Here is a 24,390-nt window from a genome sequence, read left to right on the forward strand (position 1 = left end):
TACAGAGCAGGTGTGACAGAGGAAATGTTTTTTAGAATTTGTAACTTGTGTGCAAAAAAAAACAAAAACAAGAACAGATCAGATCTCTTGAGGTGCCTGTGTTGGTGACAAGGTGGTCCATTAAGTTATCTGCAGTATAGGGTGTCATATCCTAAGGAATCACAACTTAAGACACTTTTCTTGGTAAGAAATAAGAAGCTTTGCTAACTTTCCATATTACTTTTTAATCACCACATAATTGATATTGCTATGTAGATGGTCATGTTTTTAAATGTATTCAGTTAACATCAGAAAGTTGTAGGCATTTTAAAAGTGCAGTTTTAGCATCTTTTGTAAAATGATTGCTGTTTTTGCACTGTAGAGTAAGCTTTAAGGATAACAGGATATATAACTATTTGACTTTGACTCATCATCATATGGCACCTATTAAAGAAGCCAGGCTTCAATAAGAAGTTAACATCCAGGCTTCCGGTGTGTCTTCAATCACAGGCAAACTCAAAGGAAAACTTACCAGATGTGGCCAGAGTGAACCAACCCCAACCTGAGAATCCACGAATCCATCCTTGCTCCTCATATATAAAACCATCAGTGATATGACTTATTAATGTGACAATGAAATGATACTTTAATAAACAACTGAAAACCATACTTTACAGTGGTTTCTTAAAGTGGAGACACCAGTGAATGGGAAACAGATAAAAATGGGGGGAAATGCTAACAAGAAGAAACAGATGACAGGCGTCTCGGTTTATCATTTTGGCATTGCAAAAGCATCATCTATGATAAACAAACTTTGACTTAATTAAAACATCATGGATGAAAAACAAATATTATGTCAAAAACGTGATGTTGGTGATAATAGGTGTGGTGGAGAGCCCTCTTGGAAAAATAACAACACTGTTGGTGGATTTCAGTAGTTCCATTGGTGATGGTGGGGCCGTGATTCTCATAGCAGAACACATTTGAAACGACGGGCTGAGGTGCTCACCTCCGGGCCCAAAACAGCAGTGCTGTCGCTGGGTGCGTCCTCTTCATAGCCCTTATTCAGGTAACTCTCTGTGTCCTCAGGGTCTTCACTGCCCTCACTGATTTCACTTCCACTACCCTCTGCAGAGTCACTGCGGCCCCTTGAACCACGCTTTACATCATCTTTGTCCCGATATGGTGGAGGCTGAAGTTCATTCAAAGAACTTGAACCTTTTTTTCTTTTAACTGAATTGCGAGAAACAAATGAACTGTGTTTACATCCTGAACGTGGCACAATTAGGAATATTTCATCATTCACAAAGCACAATGTTTACCCAGCTCAGCCGAGGCCTCACTGCTGCAATCTTCATTCTCTTCATCCCTGTTTCTCCATCCACTCCTCTGCTGATGAGAGTCTTTGTGTTTTTTCTGTGTTTCATCTTCACTTTCTGATCCTTTTTCTGCACAGCCCCCATCTGAAAAAGAAGATCTACATTTAAATTCAGTTTCTATAAACAACCTATTGTATACGTCTTGCAGACCACTTTTTGTGGAATAGGAGCAAGAATCATTAATAATTCAGAACCTTCTTCCAATTTTAAACTCACATGCAGCTATTTTAAGACAAAACTGAAAGAACTAAAGAATATGAAATGACTTCATTTGCATCCCGTGTTTAAAAGTCCCATTTTATGTTCCAGCTTTAGGTTTATGTATGCGTGTCACAGTTCTTGCCTCTGTTGCACAGAGTCCGCAACACAAGATCGCCTCGCCCCGTCATATTTAATGAATTATTTCACTGTAATAATAATAATAATCATCATCATTAGGGCCTGACCAGCCACTGTGGCTATACTTGCGTTTCCAGTCGCAAAAAGGGAGCGTGCACGTGTTTTAAACAGTCGCGCACATCACAACAGCTTTTGGCACAAGTGATCATCCTCTCATTTGGTATTGACATAAATTATTTAAAGAATAAACTTACAAAGCACACTTAGAAATATAGCCTTGCAAAATGTATCTTGTGATGGGGAGGAGCGCAGGAAAAAAGGCAGTTTTTCAACATAACCCCTGGCCTTCTTCTTGACATCAGCGAAGACTGACATACGCAGGATAATTTTATCTTGGTCCACTTTTGTAGCGTTTTTATACACTTTTGTGAAGTTGAAGGCTACATCTTCCTCTAATAGTTTGTCGGCATGACACAGACCAACATTACTCTCATCATGAGCAAACTCGGAGCACTTCACCGGCGATGACTCTCTTCCCAGGGGATGCTAAGCTTGCGCAGAATCCTGAACATTCTATAAATGTTATATCACACTTTGTAAAGAAACTGGTCTGGCGGATATCGCGTTTTGTGAAAAAAAAAAAAAATTGTATTAGGCCTAAAATGTACATTCTTAAATGTTATTAATGGCAGGATTCACACATAGATTAAGGTGCATTTGAACAGTGATTTCCAATAATAAAATACAAATGTCAAAAAATGGCGTTTATCCCGTTTTGCAACCAAACTCTTCATATATACACTTCCATTGTTGAAGCACACAGGGAGTTTTACTGCAAAACAGCCACCATTTATTTTATTTTTTTTCCACATCTTTTGCTAAATCATTTTTACTATTTGAAAACTCTTCTAATAAATGCTTCATTTTATGTTGCCTCTATGTGTAAAACAGGATTTACAGGCTTTCTACAATTAACAAATTACACACTTTACATATTAAAAAGAAAAACACCAGTAAAGGCATGGCCATCACTGAAAATAACCAGGACTAGGACATCATTCTTGGAGCTCTCTGCCATATGATCCATAATTCCAATGCTTATTCCTGTTCATGAGCTTCTTCCCTCCCAAAAAGATAAGTTCTTGGCCTGGATCAATGCAAAAGTTTTCGATTATCAGGTGTTCCTGTATTTGAGTAGATTTGGAGGTCAACTTTTTAGGAAAGCAGTTATCCAGGTATAAGGCGGTGCAAGTAGGCTTCGTATCCCACAGAGCAAGGGTGTCCAAACTTGGTTCGCATGGCCGGTGTCCTGCATATTTTAGTTCCAACTCCAGATTCATTCATTCATTTTCTCTTCGGCTTAGTCCCATTATTAATTTGGGGTCCCACAGTGGAATGAACCGCCAACTTATCCAACATATGTTAAACCCATCTCTGGGAAACATCATACACAGTTATTTACACTAATTCGAACAACTTAGCCTACCCAATTTACCTCTACCGCATGTCCTTGGACTATGTGGGAAACCGGAGCACCCAGAGGAAACCCATGGGAACACAAGGAGAACATGCAAACTCCACACAGAAACACCAACTGACCCAGCCGAGGCTTGAACCAGCGACCTTCTTGCTGTGAGGTGGAAGCACTACCTACGTGGCCACTGCGTCGCCCCAACCCCAAATAAACACACCTAAACCAGCGAATCAAGCTTTTTCTCAGTGTATTAGAAACTTCCAGGCAGGTGTGTTGAAAAAAAAGTTGGAGCTAAACTGTGCAGGACACCAGGACACGAGGCATCTCCTCATTTAACACACATGATTCAACTCATTGGAAAAGACTGCACAACCTGGAAGAGAGGGTGGGTGTGACGTATCGAGTTACAGATATGGCGAGCCTCCAAGACCAATTTTTTTTTAAAACACCTCAAACATACAGAAGTAGTGGTTCAATATTGGCTTATAGGACACCCACAGCTCTGCTGCACATGAATACTGTACGAAAGGAATTCGGACAGACTACATCCTCCCAACAATGGGTTAGTAAAGTTGTCTATTCAACTCCTACTTCAGAATCTGGCAAAAATTAGTAGTAGGTCATACTATACAGTAGAGAACAATGTGATTTCACAACCACTGTAAGAGTGTAAATGTGTATGACAGAAAAGGGAGTTATTCAAATGGATACAGCTGAGGGTATTCTAAGACCAGGGTTGGGAAGCGCTACCATGCAAGACTTTTGTAAAGAGATGACTAACCTTCCCCTTGAAGGACTATTGTCCTGCAGAAATTAGCTCCAATGCATTTATCTAAAACAGAGCTAGGCAAGTTCAGTCCTGAGAACCGCAGTCCTTCAGAGTTTTTCTCAAACATGTAAGCAAGTCAAGCAAGTTCGAAAACTACAGGCAGGTGAAGTTTTTTAAGGCTGCGTAGAAACTTGCTACTACTGTCTAGATGTTTCTAGTGAGGCTGAAAACCTTGATTAGTTTGTTCATGTGTGTTTATTAATGCTTAGAATGAAACTCAATATAAAAGTGATACTGATGTGATAAATGACCCCCCCCCCCTTCACCCCCAGGAGCATGTTTGAGCACCTCTGCACTATTGAAAGTCTGTCTAAACCTGCTTCTTGAGGGCCAATGCACTGCAGAGATTACCTAGCTGTTCTAGTACATTCTAGAAGACCTTAAAACATCAATAGCTTTGCTGAATCTGGTGTGTTTAATTGGGATTGAGGGTAAATTCTGCAGGACAGTAGATATTAAAAAGAAAGAGAAAGATTCATAAATAAGACAGCCCATTTGTGTTTAGGTAAAACCTTGGAGATTTTAGGGAACAGTGAGGAACCAAAGACACACAACCACCTCATCAAAAGAGCAAAGCACAGCACAGCAAGTCCAGCGTACGGTCTCACCTTTACATTCTTTATTCTTTTTTGCCTTTGATTTTGCCTTTGAATTATTTGAATCCTGAACGCCTTCCTCTTGTTCTTCATCACTAAAAACTTTACCTTTCTTCTTTTGTGTTTTACCTTCTTCATGTGACACCTCGTCTTCATCTTCTTCAATTTTTTCACTACAGTTCTCTCCATTTCTGTCAATATTTGATGTAGATGTGTCAGGATCACCAGACATTTCCTGAGAATCCTGCTCTTCCTGACTATTACTTGTGTGCATTCCGTTAGCGTTTTCCTTGTGGTGGTCACCTTCTTTCTTGTGTTTGCCTGACAAAGAGGTACTCTCTTCTAAAGTCCCTACCTCTTTTGATTCTTGCTCAGTGTTGCTTGTTTGGTTGTCTGGGGTCTGAGATGGCTGGTTTGGGTCTTTCCTTTTACGATACCAACCTTTGGAGGGTGCATAACACCACTCCCACTCCTCCTCCTCAGCTCTCCTTGCTTCCTCCTGTCTTTCTTTCTCTCTCTGGATTTCCGCTTCATCTACTTCAATAGTCCACATGGAGTTCTTTTTTGATTTTCGGCTTCTCCGACTTTCACCATCACCATCTGCTTCCGTATCCTGCCGTTTTAGCTTCCTATCCTTTTGGACATCATCCGAAGAGCCTTCAGCATCCTTGCCGGATTTTCCATCCTCTTCTGTCTGTACTTTGTTGATAATTGTATTGACCTGCTCTGTTAGTTGGTCACTGACAGTGTATGTGACATCACTGACCGCAGTGGACAGATCATCCACAGCAGTCGAGACGGTGTTTGAGACGGAGTCCAGGAGGGAACTGACAGAAGGGAGGTTCTGTTGGAAGCTCTTGAAAAAAGCCATTGCTTTGTGTCTTTGGTGTGCTTCTGCTAATTGACTGCAAATTATGTTGAAAAGTCAGCTTGTATACATCAGTCTTCAGGATAGGTATTTAAGTAGGGCTGGACGATTAATCGAAATAAAATGCAACTGAGCAAAGCTGTGATTATCATGCACATCTTGTCAGGAAAGCATGGTCGTGAGATCAGTAATAAATCTCCTCCGAAGGCCAGAGGGGGCTCTCGTGCAAAAAGTCTAAACACCCATCAAGAAGAAACACAGGTAATGCCAATACGCTTAATTTATGCGGCCACATTTTATAACATGAAAGTGAGGCTGTGGTGGGAATAAACCCGGAAGTATAGGATCAGCACTGTAAACATTGCAACAACATGCTGTAGACTACAAACTTCCAGCTGTTGCCGCAATTTTAAAATGCAGTCATGGTGTAAACATCACTTGGTCCCACTTTATATTAAGTGGCCTTAACTAATATGTACTTACACAGGAATTAATAGTTTGTTAAAATGGACTTATTGTGTAAATACATTTATTTACTGTGTACTTATGCTTGATTAAATACATGTATGTAATTACATCTGTAATTAACTTTTGTAATTACATTTGTAAATACACTGTTGACCATCCTCTACACCTTAACCCACCCTTAAACCTACCCATGCCACCAAACCTGTCCATAACCCAACCTCTATCCCAACTCAAAAGCACCACAAGTGTTCTCAAATACATTATTAACACAGTAAGTACATTGTATTTATTTGTTGATGTAAGTACATAGTAGTTAAGGACACTTAATATAAACTGGGACCCTATTAAAGAGTGTCCTCCATGGCTTCAGTTCATGGCACCAGGTAAACACCGTGGGAGCTACCCTGCTTCAGCCTATGTAACCCGGTCAGCAATAAAACAATGCAGTCATCTGTAGCACACCGTCGTGTTGTGTGTCTATTTTCTGCTAACAATTAAGCACAGATGAGCGGGTTCTTAAACGCTGCAGATTTGCCATACTATTCACCAGGGCTCAACAGAAATGACTGTGATTGGCCATGAAGGTCATCAGTTCACCACTCTTCATCGAGTACAAACCGTTACAAGCACAGATACACAGACACTGGAGCATTTAAAGCTGCAAAGATCAGTCGACTGCTTGTCTGTGTTTGCACTCGGTAAACAGTGTTGGAGCTTCACAGCCAATCACAGTCATTTCTGTTGAGCACTGGTGAATACTATGGCAAATTAGCAGTGTTGCATTCAACAGCGCCTAAATGTTAGTGGGAAATTTTTATTTCAGTACCAAAATTCAGTATCGTGACAAGTCTAATATATACTGAAAGAATCAGTTCATTAACTTGAGTTTGATAAATGGCATCCAAAACACGAAAGATAACGTTAGCTAACTAGTGCTATTTCCCTTAACTTGAAAATTAGGTCTGATATCCCTTTTTATTTTCACTCTCCATTCAGAACAGACCTTAGGGTCACTTAAAAGGTGGTGGAATTCTAAATATGTGTCGCTTTCTTTTCACTGATAAGATATACAGCCAGATACACAACATTCCTGTGTGATACTTTCGGGTTTCTTCCCACAGCAGCCTAGATTTCGCTTTTTAAATGGCAGCCACACGAAATCAGTCTATAGCACTGCATTATGAACAGAAGATTTAACAGTTATCACTGATTTAGCACTATGAATAATCACTGTGTATTCATTGCTATTCTTTGAATAATTAGATGACTACGGAATCACCTTACCAAAGGATTTACTTTAAACACTTGACCTAAGTGATGAAGTGAGTTGGGAGTAGGGTTGTAACGGTATGAATTTTTTACGGTATGATAATCGTCTAAAACAATACCACGGTTTGACGGTTTCGCGGTATACGGTATTAAATAGTAATTCTCATAGCAAAGACCCTGAAAAGAATAAGAACACGTTTTCTGACTGAACAAAGGTTTTATTTCAACAAACTTTTGAAAGAACCATTTTAATAGAACTATAGAAGTCTTTTATAAAAATAAACTGAAAAATTTCCCATTTTAATAAATTAAATTAGAAGGAATAAACAAGCAGGGTCTTTTAAGATTAGACAAAAATAAACTTAAACTGTCCTTCCTTATAAGCAGGATAAATGGGAGACCAAAAGTGCAATACCAAGTTTATGGCTGTAAACATGTATTTAAAGCGTTGTTTTTTTCAGTCTAGGTTGTGATGAAGAAATGTAAGCATGTTGAGATTTTCAGGACTTAATCTTGACCGCTGAGGTGAGAGAATGTGTTCACTTGTACAATGAACAAATAAAAAAATAATAAATAATGTGTCAAAGTCCAAATAAACATGCTATACTATACTATAAATAGTTACATAACGAAACTAGATTCAATATGGAACATCCTTAGGTTTTTATGTGCCAGCATGGATATGGTTGTCTGTGGATATGGATTTGGATGTGGTTGTATGCAATGCAGACAAACAGCTGCACCTTCATTTGTGTCCTTTGAAAACAGCAAGAGCAGCAGTTCGTCTTTGCTAAGTCACTGTTTTGTCATGTTTCTGTGCTGCTGTGCATGCAAAAGTACTTAGTATGAGAATTTCATGCAAAACTTTTTTTTTTTTTTGCGTTTTATTTAGCCGCGCATAAATGTATGCCTATCTCTCATTCTGTGTGAACCAATCTGGGCATGGAGGAGGGACAATGCATCAATGTATCATGTCTGGTTTGTCCGGAGACACAGTGACGAGCGTTTCTGTCAAATCAGCGTTGTCAAATTTTGATGACGTAACCGCACTGATTCCGGAGCCTCTGAAAGTCCGCGAATGTTATGTGATCACTGGAAAGCTGAGATTCTCTTCTTTATGCCAATCTTTGAATTTTATGAATCGGATCAGCGGATCAAAAGTTATTAAACATTTAAGAGCAATACTTATTTTTAGCCGCGGGCGGCTGTCTCGGTCTTTAAGGGTTAAAACCGTTGATATGCAATTGTTCATGGTATGATAATCGTGCACGTTCAAATCGTGGTAGACCGTCATACCGGTATATTGTTACAACCCTAGTTGGGAGTAAAAACATCTCCATAAATGTGGTATTTTTACACGTAGCATATACTACAAAACAGCTGCAGTTCATGAAAATAGCTGTCTGTATCCCTGAATGATTATCATAATTTCACTATCATCAGTTAAAATTGATTTTCTATTTTGAACGTGATGCTTCAGTGTACTACAGCTCTGTTTAGTAAATACTGCTCCATCTGAAAGTATGATGGAGATTTATTAGAACTGGCTTTATTGACAAAATGCACATGAAAATTACCTTTGATTAATCACCCAGTCCTACTCATAAGCATTTGATTCTTAATAAAAAAGCATGACATACAAGTCTTGTAGAACTTAGTGAGCTTGCTTTAGCTTTAACCTCAAAAGCAATGATGTCCAAACTGGCTCCTGTTCTCTCATTGTTTACATTTCAAAGGTTTGCAAATCTTTTTTTTTTGCATGGATCAAGATGGCCAGAAATGGCAAAAAAAACAGTGCTCACTAATGCTGCGTTCACACGGACATGTAAATTTACATGTAAATAGATGCGTGAACAATTTGAATTCACTCGAGTCATTCGTGCGTCAAATTCGCATCATTCACACCTGAAATTCACTTCCCAACAGACACAGAGGCTTTACCCATGGGTCCGCCCGGTGACTCTAGTTTCGTTGCTAATCGGCTAACATGGATTTGATTGAAAGAGTAGCTGTGCTTTATGTGCTTTAGGAAGGCTGAAAAACAGCATAGATTTATTCTGCGCCGTGTCTGATTCCACTACATCCGTTCAGAGGTGCACCCAGCTCTGTGAGTTCATCAACTCCTCCAGAAACTGTATCTGGATGATGGAGGCTTTCAGTGGTGCTTCCGACTTCCCAGTTTGATGAACTGTTGTTCGGTGTCAGAGGGAGTAATTACCCTTGAGATGCCAATAACAGGCACTACGTCAGTGGTGCTCAACCCTGTTTCTGGAGATCGACCTTCCTACAAAGTTCAGCTCCAACCCTGATCAAACACACCTAAACCAATGAATTAGGACCTGAACAGCACTTGATAATTACAGGCATGTGTGTTTGATATAGGTTGCAACTGAAATCTGCATTAAAGGGCCATGAAACCCCCTCGTTTCAGCAGGGTGTTTTCACACCTCTACTTTGGAAAAAGTCAGAAAAGTGGGCGTGTCCAGCTCTGTTTAGGGGGGAGTGTCGGAGGAACTAAAGTGGGATGGTGTGGGAGTGTCTATTTGTGCACGTGCGAGTTTCAGAGTCAAAATACACACCCACACAGACAGGAGAAAGTGATGGTGTTTAACCTACATGGACATCTGTAGTCGAATTATTTGCCAAATTATTAAATGTTGGACTTTAACTGCAGTTTGGCTCTTTCATTCAGGGAATTAATTCATGCCTCTCGCGACAAACGTGATATTTGATTCGAGGAACTGCTGCAAGCGTGTATTTTTCATGCAATGTTTGATACCGCACGGCGAATGAGAGAAAAAAAACTCTGCATTTCCCGGAAACTTAGATGCTCTCGGCAGGTAGCATCAAAAAGCCGCGTGTGTTATTCCGGTCACAAAATGCGGTGCTAACATTTCTGCACTCAGTGCAATAGTTAACTTAATTCGATACGAACAAACTGAATAAACAAAGAGCACTGGTCGCTCACTTACCAAATCTGTAGAGACAGGACAATCACCAGCAACTAGAGCCGCGTCTTTATGGAGAGAATACTTCAAGCGAATCCAGATTTCAGCGTTTGCAGATGAGAACAGCTCTCAGGTAAACAATAATCCCCCTTAGACACGTAAGTTATTGTTGTCGAGCGCCGCGTACACTGTTAATCCACACGTGATCCAGATGAGCTCTCACAGAGAGAAAATGAAAACGAAACTTAACGGCAGCAAACTATAAAAGCAACACTTCACGCTTGTTTTGCCAACACAACGTGGCGTCTTAGTGGTGTAGACACGGTGACACTAATGAATATTAATGAAGTTGCCCAATAGAGCGCGCTGATTGGTTTGAACCAAGCCTTACTCATGCATTAATGTATCACACTGTAAGACGTAATAAGACTCACTCAGGCACAGACGCCCAGTCTGCACGCTGGAATACACGCTATTATGTCATGACCGTGACGCAGCTTCAAAAATTTGTTTCAAACAGGAAGTACAAATTTGCTTGAAATAACGCAAAAACAACCAATTTACACTTTTTAGTGAAATATAGGTGTCCTAATAGTGTTTTTAGCAGTGTGGGACACATATACGACTGTCAACAGCTCAAAAAATGTGTTTTGGTGTTTCGTGACCCTTTAAGGGCGATCTCCAGGAACAGGGTTGGTCACGCAAATATCCTTTAAAGTTCAGATTTTTTAGCTTGAGCGATATGGGCAATTCTCATGTTAAACGTGCAAAACGCTCAATAGCATGCCTCTTCATTCACACGCATGGTGTCATTCGTGCTGCAGATTGTCTATTCGCATCTTTGCATTGACTTAACATGTAAACCACTCGAGCTTGACACTTCATCCACGCCTAGTGTGAAGGCAGCATAAGGCTCAATACATCGCTAAATATTCTACATGCAGTCAAAGCTATTTAGACACATTATCAAAGTTTATTTGCTATAGTTTCGAAAATGGTTAACTGTCAGAACAAATTCATCTCGATATTGTCAGAAGACTTCCAACGGAAGGTGCACTATTGATTACAATAAACCAAAATGAATTCAGACAACCGTATGACTTTTTTTTTTTACCCAACTATCAATCCTTTGTTGGTTTGCCCCTTAGCTCTGTCAATGTCTCTCCATGTAAACCTGAATATCAATATTTTCCCAGACTCCCTGCAGCAGCTTTTTCAGTTTCTACTGATTTTTAGTCCATGGTATGCAAATTTTTGTGTGTAATATGTCAGCATTTGAATTAAATGGCTATTCTCACTTATATAAATGTACTAAAGCGTAAAATAGCGTATACTATACTGTATCTCATGTGGATGGATGACCACCAACATAGCATGTTTTGGATATCTCCTTTGTCTATCACAGGTCTTTCAATCGCTGCTAATGAGCTGATGAGCTGATGATCTGAATCAGATGTATTTGGTTAAGGAGACCTGGAAAAATGTGCAGGGCCGGTGGTCCTCCATTAATGTGGTTAAGAAACACTGTACTTTAGTGTCCTATAAATATCTCAAAAATGATATCCAGTGTCTGAATCATTTTGGGTTTCTCTGCATAACAAGTTTACACATGAATTGAAAACGCTCAAGGTGTTTACCTTGCAAGCTCTTGTCAAAACCTTCAAAACGTGGCAGATCACTTCTCGGGCTCTCCACTGAAAGCTTGCTGCTGAGGTAAAGAAAAAACAGAGCGATCACGGCCATGAAGACAGCAATGGAGGACAGGACACCTAGCAGCTCTGGAGATACTGGAGGAAAAAACAGAAACAGAGAAATAGAAAGCACAGGGTTGGACGATAAAAGCTGAGAAAGCAGAGGTCAGGAGTTGAGAACTTGATCTACCTAGATAAAAGATAAGCAATGGAGATTGTGGTGGATGCTATCATGAGTTACTCTAGTAATGATAGAGTAACAAACCTTCCAGTGCTTTTGTTGGATTGGAAAGTTGGCCTGAACATAAATATTGCACTAATCTCATGCTATTTAAAACAAATACTTCCAGACTGTTTGATAACCGTTGGAAAATGACCGTTCCATAAGACCACTACATGTAAGAGCAAGCTTATAAGAGCAAATTAGATACAACCTACATTGGACACTAGACTAAATGCAGTCTTTCATGAACAGTAATTAAGCTGTTTGTACATAGAGCTTTTCTAAGTAGTCTATGATAAGATGATCTGATAGTAAACCTCTTATGTGTAGCAGAAATCTGAACGTAAAGCACAGACTTTTTCTTCACCTCTTCAACACATCATGAAATACACATTGATCGTATAAACAAATCTATGCATAAAGGTCAGAAAAACAGCACTCAACACTTAAATATTACCACAACTTCCGGAAAACAACAGTCTGGTGACGTCTCCTAAATCTAACAATTTCTTCATTCAATCAGTGTATGGTTATCTATACCTTTATATCTCTTCTGCCAATGTTCTTTATTCCTCCGAGATCAGATTAATCCATGATATTTAAAAGGTTTTGCCCTCCATCTCTCGCAGCGAGTGAATCTATAGCGCTCGACTTCAATCTATCTCTCCCAGTGCTGAATAATTCACCAGTCTAAGGTAATTGGATGCCCCTTCACACTTTGTGAGCACAATACCATCAGACCTTCCACTGGAACCTTCCCTACATTCATTTTGAAGCTGGCTTGACGGGGATATAAGTGGTAAACACATGTCTGTATGCTAATTGCTCCATATATAGACCGAGATATTGCGAAGCTGAAAAGTTCTTGTGTGAACTGTTAGGATGTGGCCAGTTTTTACATTAAAAAAAATGCTTTGAATTACTCCAAACAGCATTTAGCTTGTATGTGTCAAGAACAATTTTTATATGTGCACTTAACAGTAAGCTTCTCAATTTTGCAAGTTACTCCATAATGAGAAAATGTAAGCAAATGTAAGTTTTCCAATGGAAATCATTTTCATTTTCCACATTTCACCCCAAATCTTTCACTATCGTCTACTGTTTTGTAACCAAATCTTCCCCTTTGCTCTGTGGCTCTGACAGAGTGAGACAAAGCCATGGTCATTTAAATATCAGTGGTTAAGTAGTTTTAGAAATTGTGTTGTTTACACATAGGTCTTCCTGCTCATAGTAATACGATCCTTTGGTGTTAATTAATAATGAGGCTTGTTTTTGTTCACCAGGCCTGATAGGTCATTCATAATTGATAGAAGTATGGGACAAAGTAGGTTAAAGAGATAGTTCACCAAAAATAAAAAATAAAAATTCTGTCATCATTTACTCACTCTTCCCTTGTTCTGCTTGAGTTTTATTTAACTCTGTAGAACACAAAAGAAGACATTCTGAAGAATGTTGAAAACCTTTAATCTGACTTCCATAGTATTTGATTTTCCAACAACGGATGTCTGTTGTTAAAATTTTCCAACATGCTTCAAAATATCTTATTTTGAGTTCAACAGAACAAAAACAAACTCAAACTGGATTGAAGGTAGGGATGGCTGACGTGAAACTGACGTTTCGACACAGTGTCGAGATCCCAAAGCGCAAGTGTTTCAAAACACTGCACCGAAGCATGATCTGAAGCACCCAAGTCACGTGACTAAAGTGTTTCGAAACACCTGTTCACGTGACTAAAGCGATTCAAAGCATGGATCAGCTTAGAAGTGTTTCGAGACCTGGCAAATCTACATTTGGCTGCCAAGGCCTGGGAAATTCCCCGTTTCCCCGTTAGTGGACTGTGCGTATGCACACTGTTACTATGCTTCGAATGACTTTTTGGGTACGAATCCCGACTTGTACAAATACTCCGAAATCATGGTTTTATGTATTTTAATCATGTTTCTGTTTTGTGTAGCCTAAATAAGATACAGCTGCAGTTACGCCATCAATTTAGCATAATTTTTGTAACACTAAAACAATAATTAATATTTTACAATACTGTGATAGTTGGGTTTAGGGTTTGGGTAGACGTTAATAAAATACAATAAATGGGATATTTAATGAATAATATAAATAATTCTTGATAACTTCAGGCCACAGTTTCTGATCTAGCAACAACCCTGTTTTAAGACCAAAACAAGACATATTTATTCACAAATTGTTTTTTCGGATATCAGACCAATGTTGAAACAAAACGATTCAAGAGCAAAGCATTACCAACTGGTATTAAAGCATTTCAAAATAGCTATATCAGCCTGGATTTAAACCCACCATCCCCGCATGGTAGTCAGACACCCTAACCGCATCACTAAATTTCTTGAAGATTCAAACATACAAAGTGGGGTTTAATACCTCAATCTGCTCAACTGTTGTTTGCTGAAGCTGTTTCAGTGCAATACACAAGAAATGACCACTAGATGTCACTGTAGAGGGGGGTTTCGAAACGTTTCGAAGCTTCGACACATTTGCTTCGACTGTTTCAGTGTTTCATGAAGTCTCGCTTTGCCCACTACTAATCGAAAGATGAGTAAATAATGACAGAATGTTTGGGTAAACTATCCCTTAAAGGGGTTCTTTTTTATTTTAGTATCTTCATATGCTACGCAGCAAAATCCTGAGTAAAATTTACTTAGTTTAGAGTGTTTTTGGTCCCTCTCTAAATTCAGTGAAAATTACTCAGTAGCAGAGGTAAAGTTAATGTGACAATAAAGAGATTAATTAAGTGATGACTGAGCCCTGATGATGAACACCTGCTGTTGATAAGCAAAAACAGAAGAGAACCACAAAACTACAACTGACTTCAAACAGCAGCAGCAAATTCACTTATTAGTAACCTGTTTGACTAACTGCTTTCACTTCAATGTCCACAAAAATCTTTATGCGATTTATTGAGAATGAACTGTTTAAGTTTTTTACGTTTTACAAAAAAAAAAAAAAATAACAAAAGAAAACTTTTTTACTGAAGTCACCATCGTGGAAAACAGTAGTCGCGTTTACTTGGGCTCTTTGACATGATTTCTAATGTTTGTGTGTTTTTTAGTTTGTTATGATAATTATAAAGAGGATGAATATGATCAGATCAAATGATCCTGCATTGATTCCTAGGGCGCTATTTTTCGGTCCTTAAAAGAGCAAAAGTGGATTCTGACACAGGCTTTTACACCCTGTGCTTTGCACTTTGCGCCTGGATCGTCAAAATAGAGCCCTTATTGTTTATAAGTTTATTTATTAATTTTCTTGTCGGCTTAGTCCCTTTATTAATCTGGGGTCGCCACAGTGGAATGAACCGTCAACTTATCCAGCAAGTTTTTACGCAGCGGATGCCTTTCCAGCCGCAACCCATCTCTGGGAAACATCCTCACACACATTCACACACAAACACAGTCGTTTTAGCTTTTGTAAGTAATATGTTTTATAATAGAATATGTAATGTTCAACTTCTCAATAATATTATTAAAGCAAACACAGGTGCCATTTACATATACTTGATTTGATTTATTTATTTTCAAACAAAAATTTAATTAACAAAAAGAAACACATTTCAACATGGAATGAAGCAAAAGCTAATGGCTAATAATTCTGACTTCAGTTAATATGGAAAGCGAGTGCATGTTTTTACCAAATATAATATTTGATTTTATTTTAAATGCATGTTTGTGTAAAACCTAGTTTAGAGCATCATTATGGGTGTTTTACGTTATAACTAATGTGGTTCAAGCGATTGACTTGTCACAGAGAAACTACAGGTTTTGGGAAACTACATAGTTCATTTCCCAATCGATGCATCATTTTATGATAGTTCAGCCATGAGTTACGTCGTTGTTTGGGAAACGCATCCCAGGTTGGTAAAAAGTAAAGCTGCTGTTTGTGGAGTTGCTCAATGATCCTCTGCTGAGACTTTGAGAGACTCAATGTGTTTCATTTCAATTTATTTAATCTAAAACTGTAACTGAAGGTAGATGTAGTTTTGGGTTTCTCTTCTGTTTCTGCTTATTAGCAGCAGGTGTTCATCATCAGTGCTCATTCATCACATAATTAGTCCCTTCATTGACTTATTAACTTTACCTCTACTGGAGAGTAACTTTTACTCAATCTAAAGAAGGTCCAAATACACTCTAAACTGAGTAAATTTTACTCAGAGAATTTTGCTGTGTATCTACAGTTAAAGTCAGAATTATTAGCCCCCTGAATTATTAGTTTATTTTTCCCCCTTAATTTCTGTTTAACTTTCTTACCTTAATTTCGGTCAAAATTTAATCAACACATTTCTAAACATAATAGTTTTAATAACTCATTTCTAATAACTGATTTATTTTATCTTTGTCATGATGACAGTAAATAATATTTTACTCGATAGTTTTCAAGTCACTTCTATACAGCTTAAAGTGACATTTAAAGGCTTAACTAGATTAATTAGGTTAACTAGGCAGGTTAGGGTAATTAGGCAAGTTATTGTACAATGATGGTTTGTTCTGTAGACTAACGAAAATAAATAGCTTGAAGGGGCTAATAATATTGACCTTAAAATGGTTTTAAAAAAATAAAAAACTGCTTTTATTGTAGCCGAAATAAAACAAATAAGATTTTCTCCAGAAGAAAAAATATCATCAGACATACTGTGGACATTCCCTTGCTCTTTTAAACATCATTTGGGAAATATTTAAAAAAGAAAAAAAATTCAAAGGGGGCTAAAAATTCTGACTTCAACTGTACACAACAGGTCACACGGCAATCTGTGCATGCTCTAACAGAACAGAAAGCTTCTCTTACCTCTTCTAGCACAGATGAGTTCATGAACACCACAGCTCCGCCCCCCACCTGAAAACAGGAAACAGCTCTTTTAGGAAAGAACTTGTGATGAAGAAAGTGCCTGCTGTACTGACTTTCATTGACGTCATAGCTATGCATTTACGTCACCGACTTGACAGTTCATATATTACACGCATGCTGCAGACAGAAAAAAAGAGCTGATAAATTGTTGCCAGTGACACTCCGATTAATGATGATGCATATCTCCCTCTTTCGTGCACATACTTTCAGATAAAACCGTATCGAAGAAGCATCGTTTTGTACACAGTGTGCTGGCAAGGAAAGCATTATACCTTTCTGGCTCAAGCTCTTCCATTTTCTTTCCATTAATATTGCCGCATACCACTCTTAAAGGTATAGGTCTCCCAAAAAAATCAGTCTTTATTTGTCATGTAATCAACAAGTCACCTTAATATTCTAACTTTTTTAAAACACAAACGTGACAAGTAGCAGAATATCAGTTTTGGACTTTTGCAATGAAAATGCATTCCCAAATTACTACTAGACTAAGATTAAGTGTTTTTCTTTACAGAGAGCATGATACCAGTTTCTCTCAGGCATTTCCACTGCTAATATGTGTTGCACTGCTCAAGCTCACACAGGGTTTTAATAGGTTTCATCAAGTCAAATTCAAGACTTTTTTAAGACAAATTTAAGACCATAATTATAAATAGTTGAATAAAGATAAAACAGAAATTCTTATTGTGGGCAAAAAACCTGAGCGCGAGAGGATTGAAGCAGAATTGTGTTCTTTATTACAATCCAAAAAAGAATTAAAGAACCTGGGTGTTATTTTCGATCTTAATTTTAAATCTCATATTAATCAAGTTACAAAAACATGTTTTTATCATTTAAGAAATGTTGCCAAAATTTGTTCTTTCCTATCTTTTGATGATGCTAAGAAATTAATACATGATTTTATTTTCTCTCGGCTTGATTAATGCAGTGCTATTTATACTGGTCTACCTAAGGGTTCTACAATGAAGTTACAATTGATACAAAATGCAGCAGCCAGAGTTTTAATGAAATTGAAGAAACGAGAGCACATTAATTACACCAGTATTAATATAATTGCACTGGTTACCTGTGCACCAAAGGATAGATTTTAAGATTCTTTTATTAGTTTATAAAGCACTACACAACATGACACCTTCCTACATTTCCGACTGTTTAACAAAATATAATCCAAACCGTTTGCTACTCTCTTCTAGTGCTGGACTTTTAGAATTTTATCCTGTAAATCTGATGTGATCTGGTGGCACTTCTTTTAGCCATTATGCCCCAAAAATTTGGAACTGTCTCCCTCTTGAAGTGAAAGAATCCCCCAGTATTCATGTTTTTAAAAAGCGTGTTAAGACACATCTTTTTAAAGTTGCGTATGAATAAACAAGTTTGTATGGTGTACGCATTTTATCTATTTTGTTGTAGGTTTATGTATGTAATGTATGGTGTGTGCTTGCATATGTAAGGACTATTGTGTGTGTGTGATCATGTGGATATATACTTATATACTCCATGAATGCTTTTATTACAGTATATGTGACAAGTTTATGTGGTCTATTTTAATGCTTTTGTTGTTGAGGCACTTTGAGTTGCATGTATGTTGGAAAAGTGCTATACAAATAAAGTTTATTATTATTATTATTATTAGAATGAATGAAAATTCAGACTTACACAAGGCTAAGCCCCAAAGATTTTTTAATGGCCAAGGTAAAACGTTAAAAAACATTAAAAACTAATGTTATTGTAAGGAAGATAATTTAACCATATTTATAAGTAAATAAAGTTAGTAAATAAATGTTTCTTACATCTTTTATTGAAATATATTTTTAGTGACTGGATGGGTGTTGGCCCGATTGGGCCGCATTACATGGACATAGTACAATTAAGACCCGTTTAAAATGATTTAAGACCTACAACACAATATTTCCCTGGATTTAAAAGTTTTTAAGGCCTAAAATTTGGTTTTTGAAATTTAAGGCATTTTAAGACTTTTTAAAACCCTGCAGATACCATGTTACAAGATTTTTATTGTCTTAGTTTAGTTATATTTCTGACCACGTAAATTATTGTTCTTTATTAAGACGCTTGTATTGTAATCCATTGTATTGCCATGTTTTTTGAAAACGGTATGGTAATCTGTAAAGTAAGCTTCTTGAATTCAATCATTTACGAGTTCAGCTGCTTAATCAATTTCATCAAACATGGTAAACGATTTTGGCATGAAATCTCACACCCCTTTTTAGATGTTTTGTAACACAAGGAGGAGATGGGGAGGTGGATGGATGCCAGAACAAAAGTTGAAACAGTGAAAAGGCTGATACTTATCCAAAATTACTTAGGAACTTCAGTTTACCCACAATTTGTTCACACTCAGGTGGTTCCAAACATTTAAAGGGTTAGTTCCAACAAAAAAATGTATTCTGTCATTGTTTACTCTTGTTGTGGAAAAAAGTTTCTAGTCTGCAAAATATTTTAAGTCTCTGAGTCAAACTATTAAAAAATGACAAAGTCTGACATCTCCGAAGTCCTTAGGCAAAGCAGTTTATTGTTACAGAATCAGTAACAACAGAGACAGGTTGTTCGAGTATCTGCCGAACATAGGCTTGCACACAGTTTAAATGGAAACACTTTACAATAAGGTTCATTAGTTAATGCATTTACTAACATGAACTAATCATGTACAACACATGTACAGCATTTATTAATCATAATTGAACATTTACTAATGCATTATTAACATTCAAGTCCATGCTTGTTACCATTAGTTAATGCACTATGAGTTAACATGAACTCACAATGAACAACTGTATTTTCATTAACTAACGTTAACTAACATGAACAAATACTGTAGTAAATGTATTGTTCATTGTTTGTTCATCTAAGTAAATGCATTAATTAACATTAACTAATGAACCTTATTGTAAAGTGTGACCGTTTAAATACATTTCTGTGTCCTAATACTCCACCCAAAATTTACAAATTACACACCTCTATCAGCTTCTCCGCTAATGGGATCTTAAATCTCTCAGGTGCCCGGCACCAATAGAATCTCAGGGTCTTTCAGGGGTCTTACCCATGTCCAGTTAAGGTCTTTCCTTCCTGTTTCAAAAGTGATGACTCAGCCAAAAAACAATGCTCACCAATATATCTTGTTTACTGTACAGTGAGCACTGTCCACTTGAATTCATCAAGAAACAATGAATTCCCCAACACTGCCTCCACTTGCTTCAAACCTGTTTCAGTTTCTTTTTTTGTTGAATTTATAAGACAATCTTTTGAAAATGCCAGAAACTGGTAACCATTAGCTACGTTTCCATTTTCAAAGAGGAAAAAATCGTCACTTGCTGAAAAACTGGTGAAAATATACAGTCAAGCCCAAAATTGTTCATACCCCTGGCAAATTCTGCCTTAAAGTAGGGGTGTAACAGATCATGGTTGATCCTTGATTCGTACGGATTACAACCCATGGTATGGAACACACTCGGCCCGCAGATTTTATATATTTTTTTTAACTGATATTTAAATCCTAATATTGTAACGATCACAGAGATATCGCCTCTCGCATAATTGAAATCACACGCATAAAAGCATTTAGGCTTTTCTGTAAAATGTAATAATGGAAGAAGTTGTGGTAGGTTATTCAGGATATGGTGGGTTTCTTACATTATTAAAGGTGTTTTCTGTCGCTAGTTTAGCCTGCATCACTGCATTCAGTGTTAACTGTACAATTAATCATTAAAAGATCAGGATGCCAAGACTCATTCATTCATTCATTTACTCTTCGGCTTAGTCTCCATTAATTCACCACAGTGGAATGAACGAGGCTCGGATCAGCGACCCAGTAACCTTCTTGCTGTGAGGCGACAGCACTACCTACTGCGCCACTGCGTTGCCCCTGTCAAGACTAACATTACATAAATTATAAATGATAGTGACTTGCATGTGTTTATTATTCCTTCAAATAGCTGCATTCAAATCTGAAAACGCAAAAATCAAGAAAGAGATTGAGTCTTTAGTCTTAAGTTACACTGTAAACCCTAATGCTGTAACTAATTAATTGAGTTGAGTTCTATTAACTTAAATCATTAAAATTCGTTTATCTTAATTAACCTTGATGAGTATTTAGAACTTTTTCTTATTTTTGAGTTTGAAAAAATTTAATCTTTCAAGTAAGGTGAACAATTCTGCTGGGTTTAATCTATACAAAATGTCTCTTTAAAGTTTCATTAACTCAAATTCTGTCAGCCTAGTGATTTTGCGTCTGACGTCATCCAGGTTCACGTACGTGCTCATGCTTCATTCATTTTTTTCAAGATGGCGGATCGGCCTCGCTTCACACTACAGTAAGTAAAATATTTACAAATCCTAGAAATATTAAATGTATGTTTTAATTAATATAATCACAGTAACAGTTCAATGTAATGTAGAGTTAATCAGGGTGCGTTTACATGTCGTACATTACAGAAAACATGTTTAGCCTCACTTGTTGCTAACTAACGTTAACATTACTGTTTAAAAAGTTAGAATCAGTGCAATGTTAGCGTTAGTTGTAATGTGTTAACTCTGAATTTTAACAGAGTGTGATAAAGACAAAAATATTTAAAATCGGCAGATTACGTTTTTCAAAAAAATTTAAATCTTGGCGCGAGTATGCCTTTTCTCAGCCTGTGCTGAAGTTGTCATGGAGACGTGCGCTCTCACAACCGCATGTCATGGCGCTGCGCCGAACTCCATCCAGTATGTGAATGTGGTATTATCTTCGCGATCTGTAGGCACTTCGGAAACGAAAGGCGCAAGAAACGTAACGTTAATCATAACTCAAATGATCTCAGCCTAAACACTTAACGGTATTTTCTGATGACGCGCAAAAACGTAGTCTCAAAACTTAACTCTGTCACACGCAGCTTGTTGCTTGCTGATCCATGCATGGGGAGAGCCTGACGGAGAACATTTAAGCTGCGCTCCTCACCTGAGCAGGTACAGAGCAGAGCTTCATTTTACACTACCACATTGAGGTAAAGTTGGTTTTATATTCATACATTCATTTAGTAACAACTTGTGACTCGCTCCATAAATTGTTTACCATGGTACTTTGTCTATTCGTTCTGAAATCACATGCAAGTATGACATGAAAACAACATTACACTAAATGCACTATTTTTTTTGACTGAACAATGTTGTACTTTGAAAGTCATTGGCTGCTAATATGATTTCACCATTAAGAATATGCAAAAATTACCTTTCTGAAATTATATTATTAAGGAGAAAGTCTGAATGTGTAAATATAAAACTAACTTTACCTCAATCACCAGCACTGATCAACACTTAATATTTCCTCGCGCTTAAGACGACATCTCTGCATATCAATGATTACCTGATTAATGCGATCAGTTAAATGAGTTTAAATGTCATTTAGGTCAAATGTATTCTAAAGGTATGATAAAAGTTTTTTTTTTTTTCAATCTATTTTTTAAAATGTCTACTCTGGAGAGAATATAAACAGCATAAAAAACAAAGTATGCATATCTATAACACATTAATACAAAATTATGTTATTAAATAAAATAATAACAAAACAAAATATTCAAGACGTGGTAAAGAAGACAGTTTTCTGATGTGCAAATTTTGTAGCTTAAAATATATTTATATCTTAAAAATATAAATATTTTAGTCTATATATTTTTACATCATTAGACAATAAGGTAAGTTTTGTTATTTCTAGCTTTTAAAATCAGGCCTTAAATTTCTTTGTCGTCCTATTCAGTTTTAGAAATTTCAATACTGTTTAAATTAAATCTGTGTTTATCGAATTAAAGCAACTAACATGATAATCAGCTCTATTGCTAACCGTTTTGGAGGTTAACGTTAGACATCAGGCAATTGTACTACTTCCACTCTCAGCTAAATGACACTGTGACTTTGTGTACATACAGAATTGAAGGTCAGGTGTTGCTGACTACAGAAAGGTTCTTAAATGGAGGCATGTGAAAGGTGGGTAAAATATTTATTTTGTACTACTATGCCTGGCATATCCAGATAAAATAAATATTACAGTGTATTTATCAATGATACTTTTGCAGCAAGGAAAGTGAAACTTCAGCTAGACCTTGAGTTCAGTTTACAACATGAAGATCCTGCTTTCAACATCTGATCAACACCTGATTTTCATCTGAGGTAAAAAAAATAGATAAGTAAATGAAACATAATAATAATATTAATACATTTTTTCTAGAATTGTATATTTTGTGGTGTGGGTTTGTTTTATGAAATTCTCTCTTGTTTCTTTTTGCTGTTTGCAGAGTACCAACATGTTACAAATGAGAATTTTCCCCACAAATTCTTTGCAAAACTGGACCACCACCTATTTCATTTGATGACAATTTTAAGGCAAACAGCATCCAAAACTGGCAAGACAGCAGATACCCTGGCTAATCTTTTAAAGGTTTATGATGAGCAGGTATGTTTGGGGTCACGTGTTAAAGTATACATTAAAATATAATTTGAATTATTATTATTTTTTTAATTTTTAAAAAATTGATTCTTGATTTCCAGGAACTGAATGATGTCAGTTCATGACGGACTACTGTTATCAGAGGTCTTTTGGTCTTGCTGCGTGAGCGTGACTTAAGATTCTTTAGGAACACCATGGTAAGACTTCATTCATTCTTTTCACAATTAGGCATGTTTAATGAAAAGATGAAAGTTTTGAAAACTTTTACTTAATAACATATTTGTAATCAAGAATAGTTGATGAATCATATAATATTGGCTCAGTCATTTTGATACTGTCCTTACATTAATATCCTTGAATTATGTTTTTAGATTGATAATCCTGCTGACTGAAGATGCTTTATTGGCCCTGCATTCACTGAGGGTCTCTGTTGTCCTGAAGAATGAATTGGACACCACCCACAGCACACTTCCAGACCTTTCTTGTCTTGTATGGATTAATGTATGCTCTTCACATAATATATAGTAAAGGACTTTTAACTTGTGCAAAAAGTTTTGCTTGGCATGGATGATGGAAAATAAAAAGTCTCGTAGCATGGAAACCTTAAAGAATGAGTTGATGTAGAGCTTTTTTTTTTTTTAACTTAATAAAGACTGTCTCTGGGGTAGTAACTTCAAAACATTTATTTACCTTTAATTGGTAAGTATGCATTTTATTATATAAAGGGATAGTTTGTCCAAATGTAAAATTCTGTCATTTACTAACTCTTCACTTGTCCCAAACCTGCTTGAATTTCTTGCTTCTGTTGAACACAAAAGTTAAGTAAAGCTGACAACCTGTAACCACTGACTTTCTAATAGGAAAACAAATACTGTGGAAATCGGTGGTTACAGGTCTCAGCTTTTTTTTTTTTTTTGGTCAAAAATAACCTTTTAAGTGTTCAACAGAAGAAAGAAACTCAAACAGGTTTGGAATAAGTAAATGACAGAATCATAGTTCAACCAAGACTGAATATATATATATAT

The 24,390-nt window shown here is 37.0% G+C and overlaps 1 protein-coding gene and 2 long non-coding RNA genes across 30 annotated transcripts in view; 2 read left to right on the forward strand and 1 right to left on the reverse strand.

The window, feature by feature from the left end:
- Positions 1-24,390, reverse strand: part of syt14b (synaptotagmin XIVb) — a 44,400-nt gene that overhangs the window by 9,884 nt on the left and 10,126 nt on the right. For 15 of the 27 annotated variants that reach the window (XR_015517776.1, XR_015517775.1, XR_015517771.1 and 12 more), the window contains 4 exon segments: positions 16,873-16,920; positions 11,787-11,936; positions 1,302-1,442; positions 989-1,212 (listed from right to left, as the gene is read on the reverse strand). Coding sequence is in view for 14 of the 27 variants with exons in the window: in XM_087297296.1 (XP_087153422.1) it covers positions 989-1,212; positions 1,302-1,442; positions 11,787-11,936; positions 16,873-16,920 (563 nt within the window). In the remaining 13 variants the exon portion in view is untranslated. 27 annotated transcript variants of the gene reach the window in all.
- On the forward strand, positions 11,984-15,053 carry LOC147839033 (uncharacterized). The gene is made up of 2 exons (XR_015518167.1): positions 11,984-14,584; positions 14,631-15,053. It is a non-coding gene; the product is annotated as an uncharacterized LOC147839033 (long non-coding RNA).
- LOC147839034 (uncharacterized) lies at positions 21,213-24,036 on the forward strand. Of its 2 annotated transcripts, XR_015518160.1 has the most exons (7): positions 21,213-21,257; positions 21,819-21,891; positions 22,848-22,905; positions 22,995-23,088; positions 23,214-23,371; positions 23,467-23,562; positions 23,737-24,036. It is a non-coding gene; the product is annotated as an uncharacterized LOC147839034 (long non-coding RNA). The 2 variants fall into 2 exon arrangements; XR_015518159.1 differs by lacking the exon at positions 21,819-21,891.

This window comes from Danio rerio, chromosome 20, assembly GCF_052040795.2.
Source record: "Danio rerio strain M-AB ecotype USA chromosome 20, GRCz13ab, whole genome shotgun sequence".
Taxonomy (NCBI): Eukaryota; Metazoa; Chordata; class Actinopteri; order Cypriniformes; family Danionidae; genus Danio; species Danio rerio.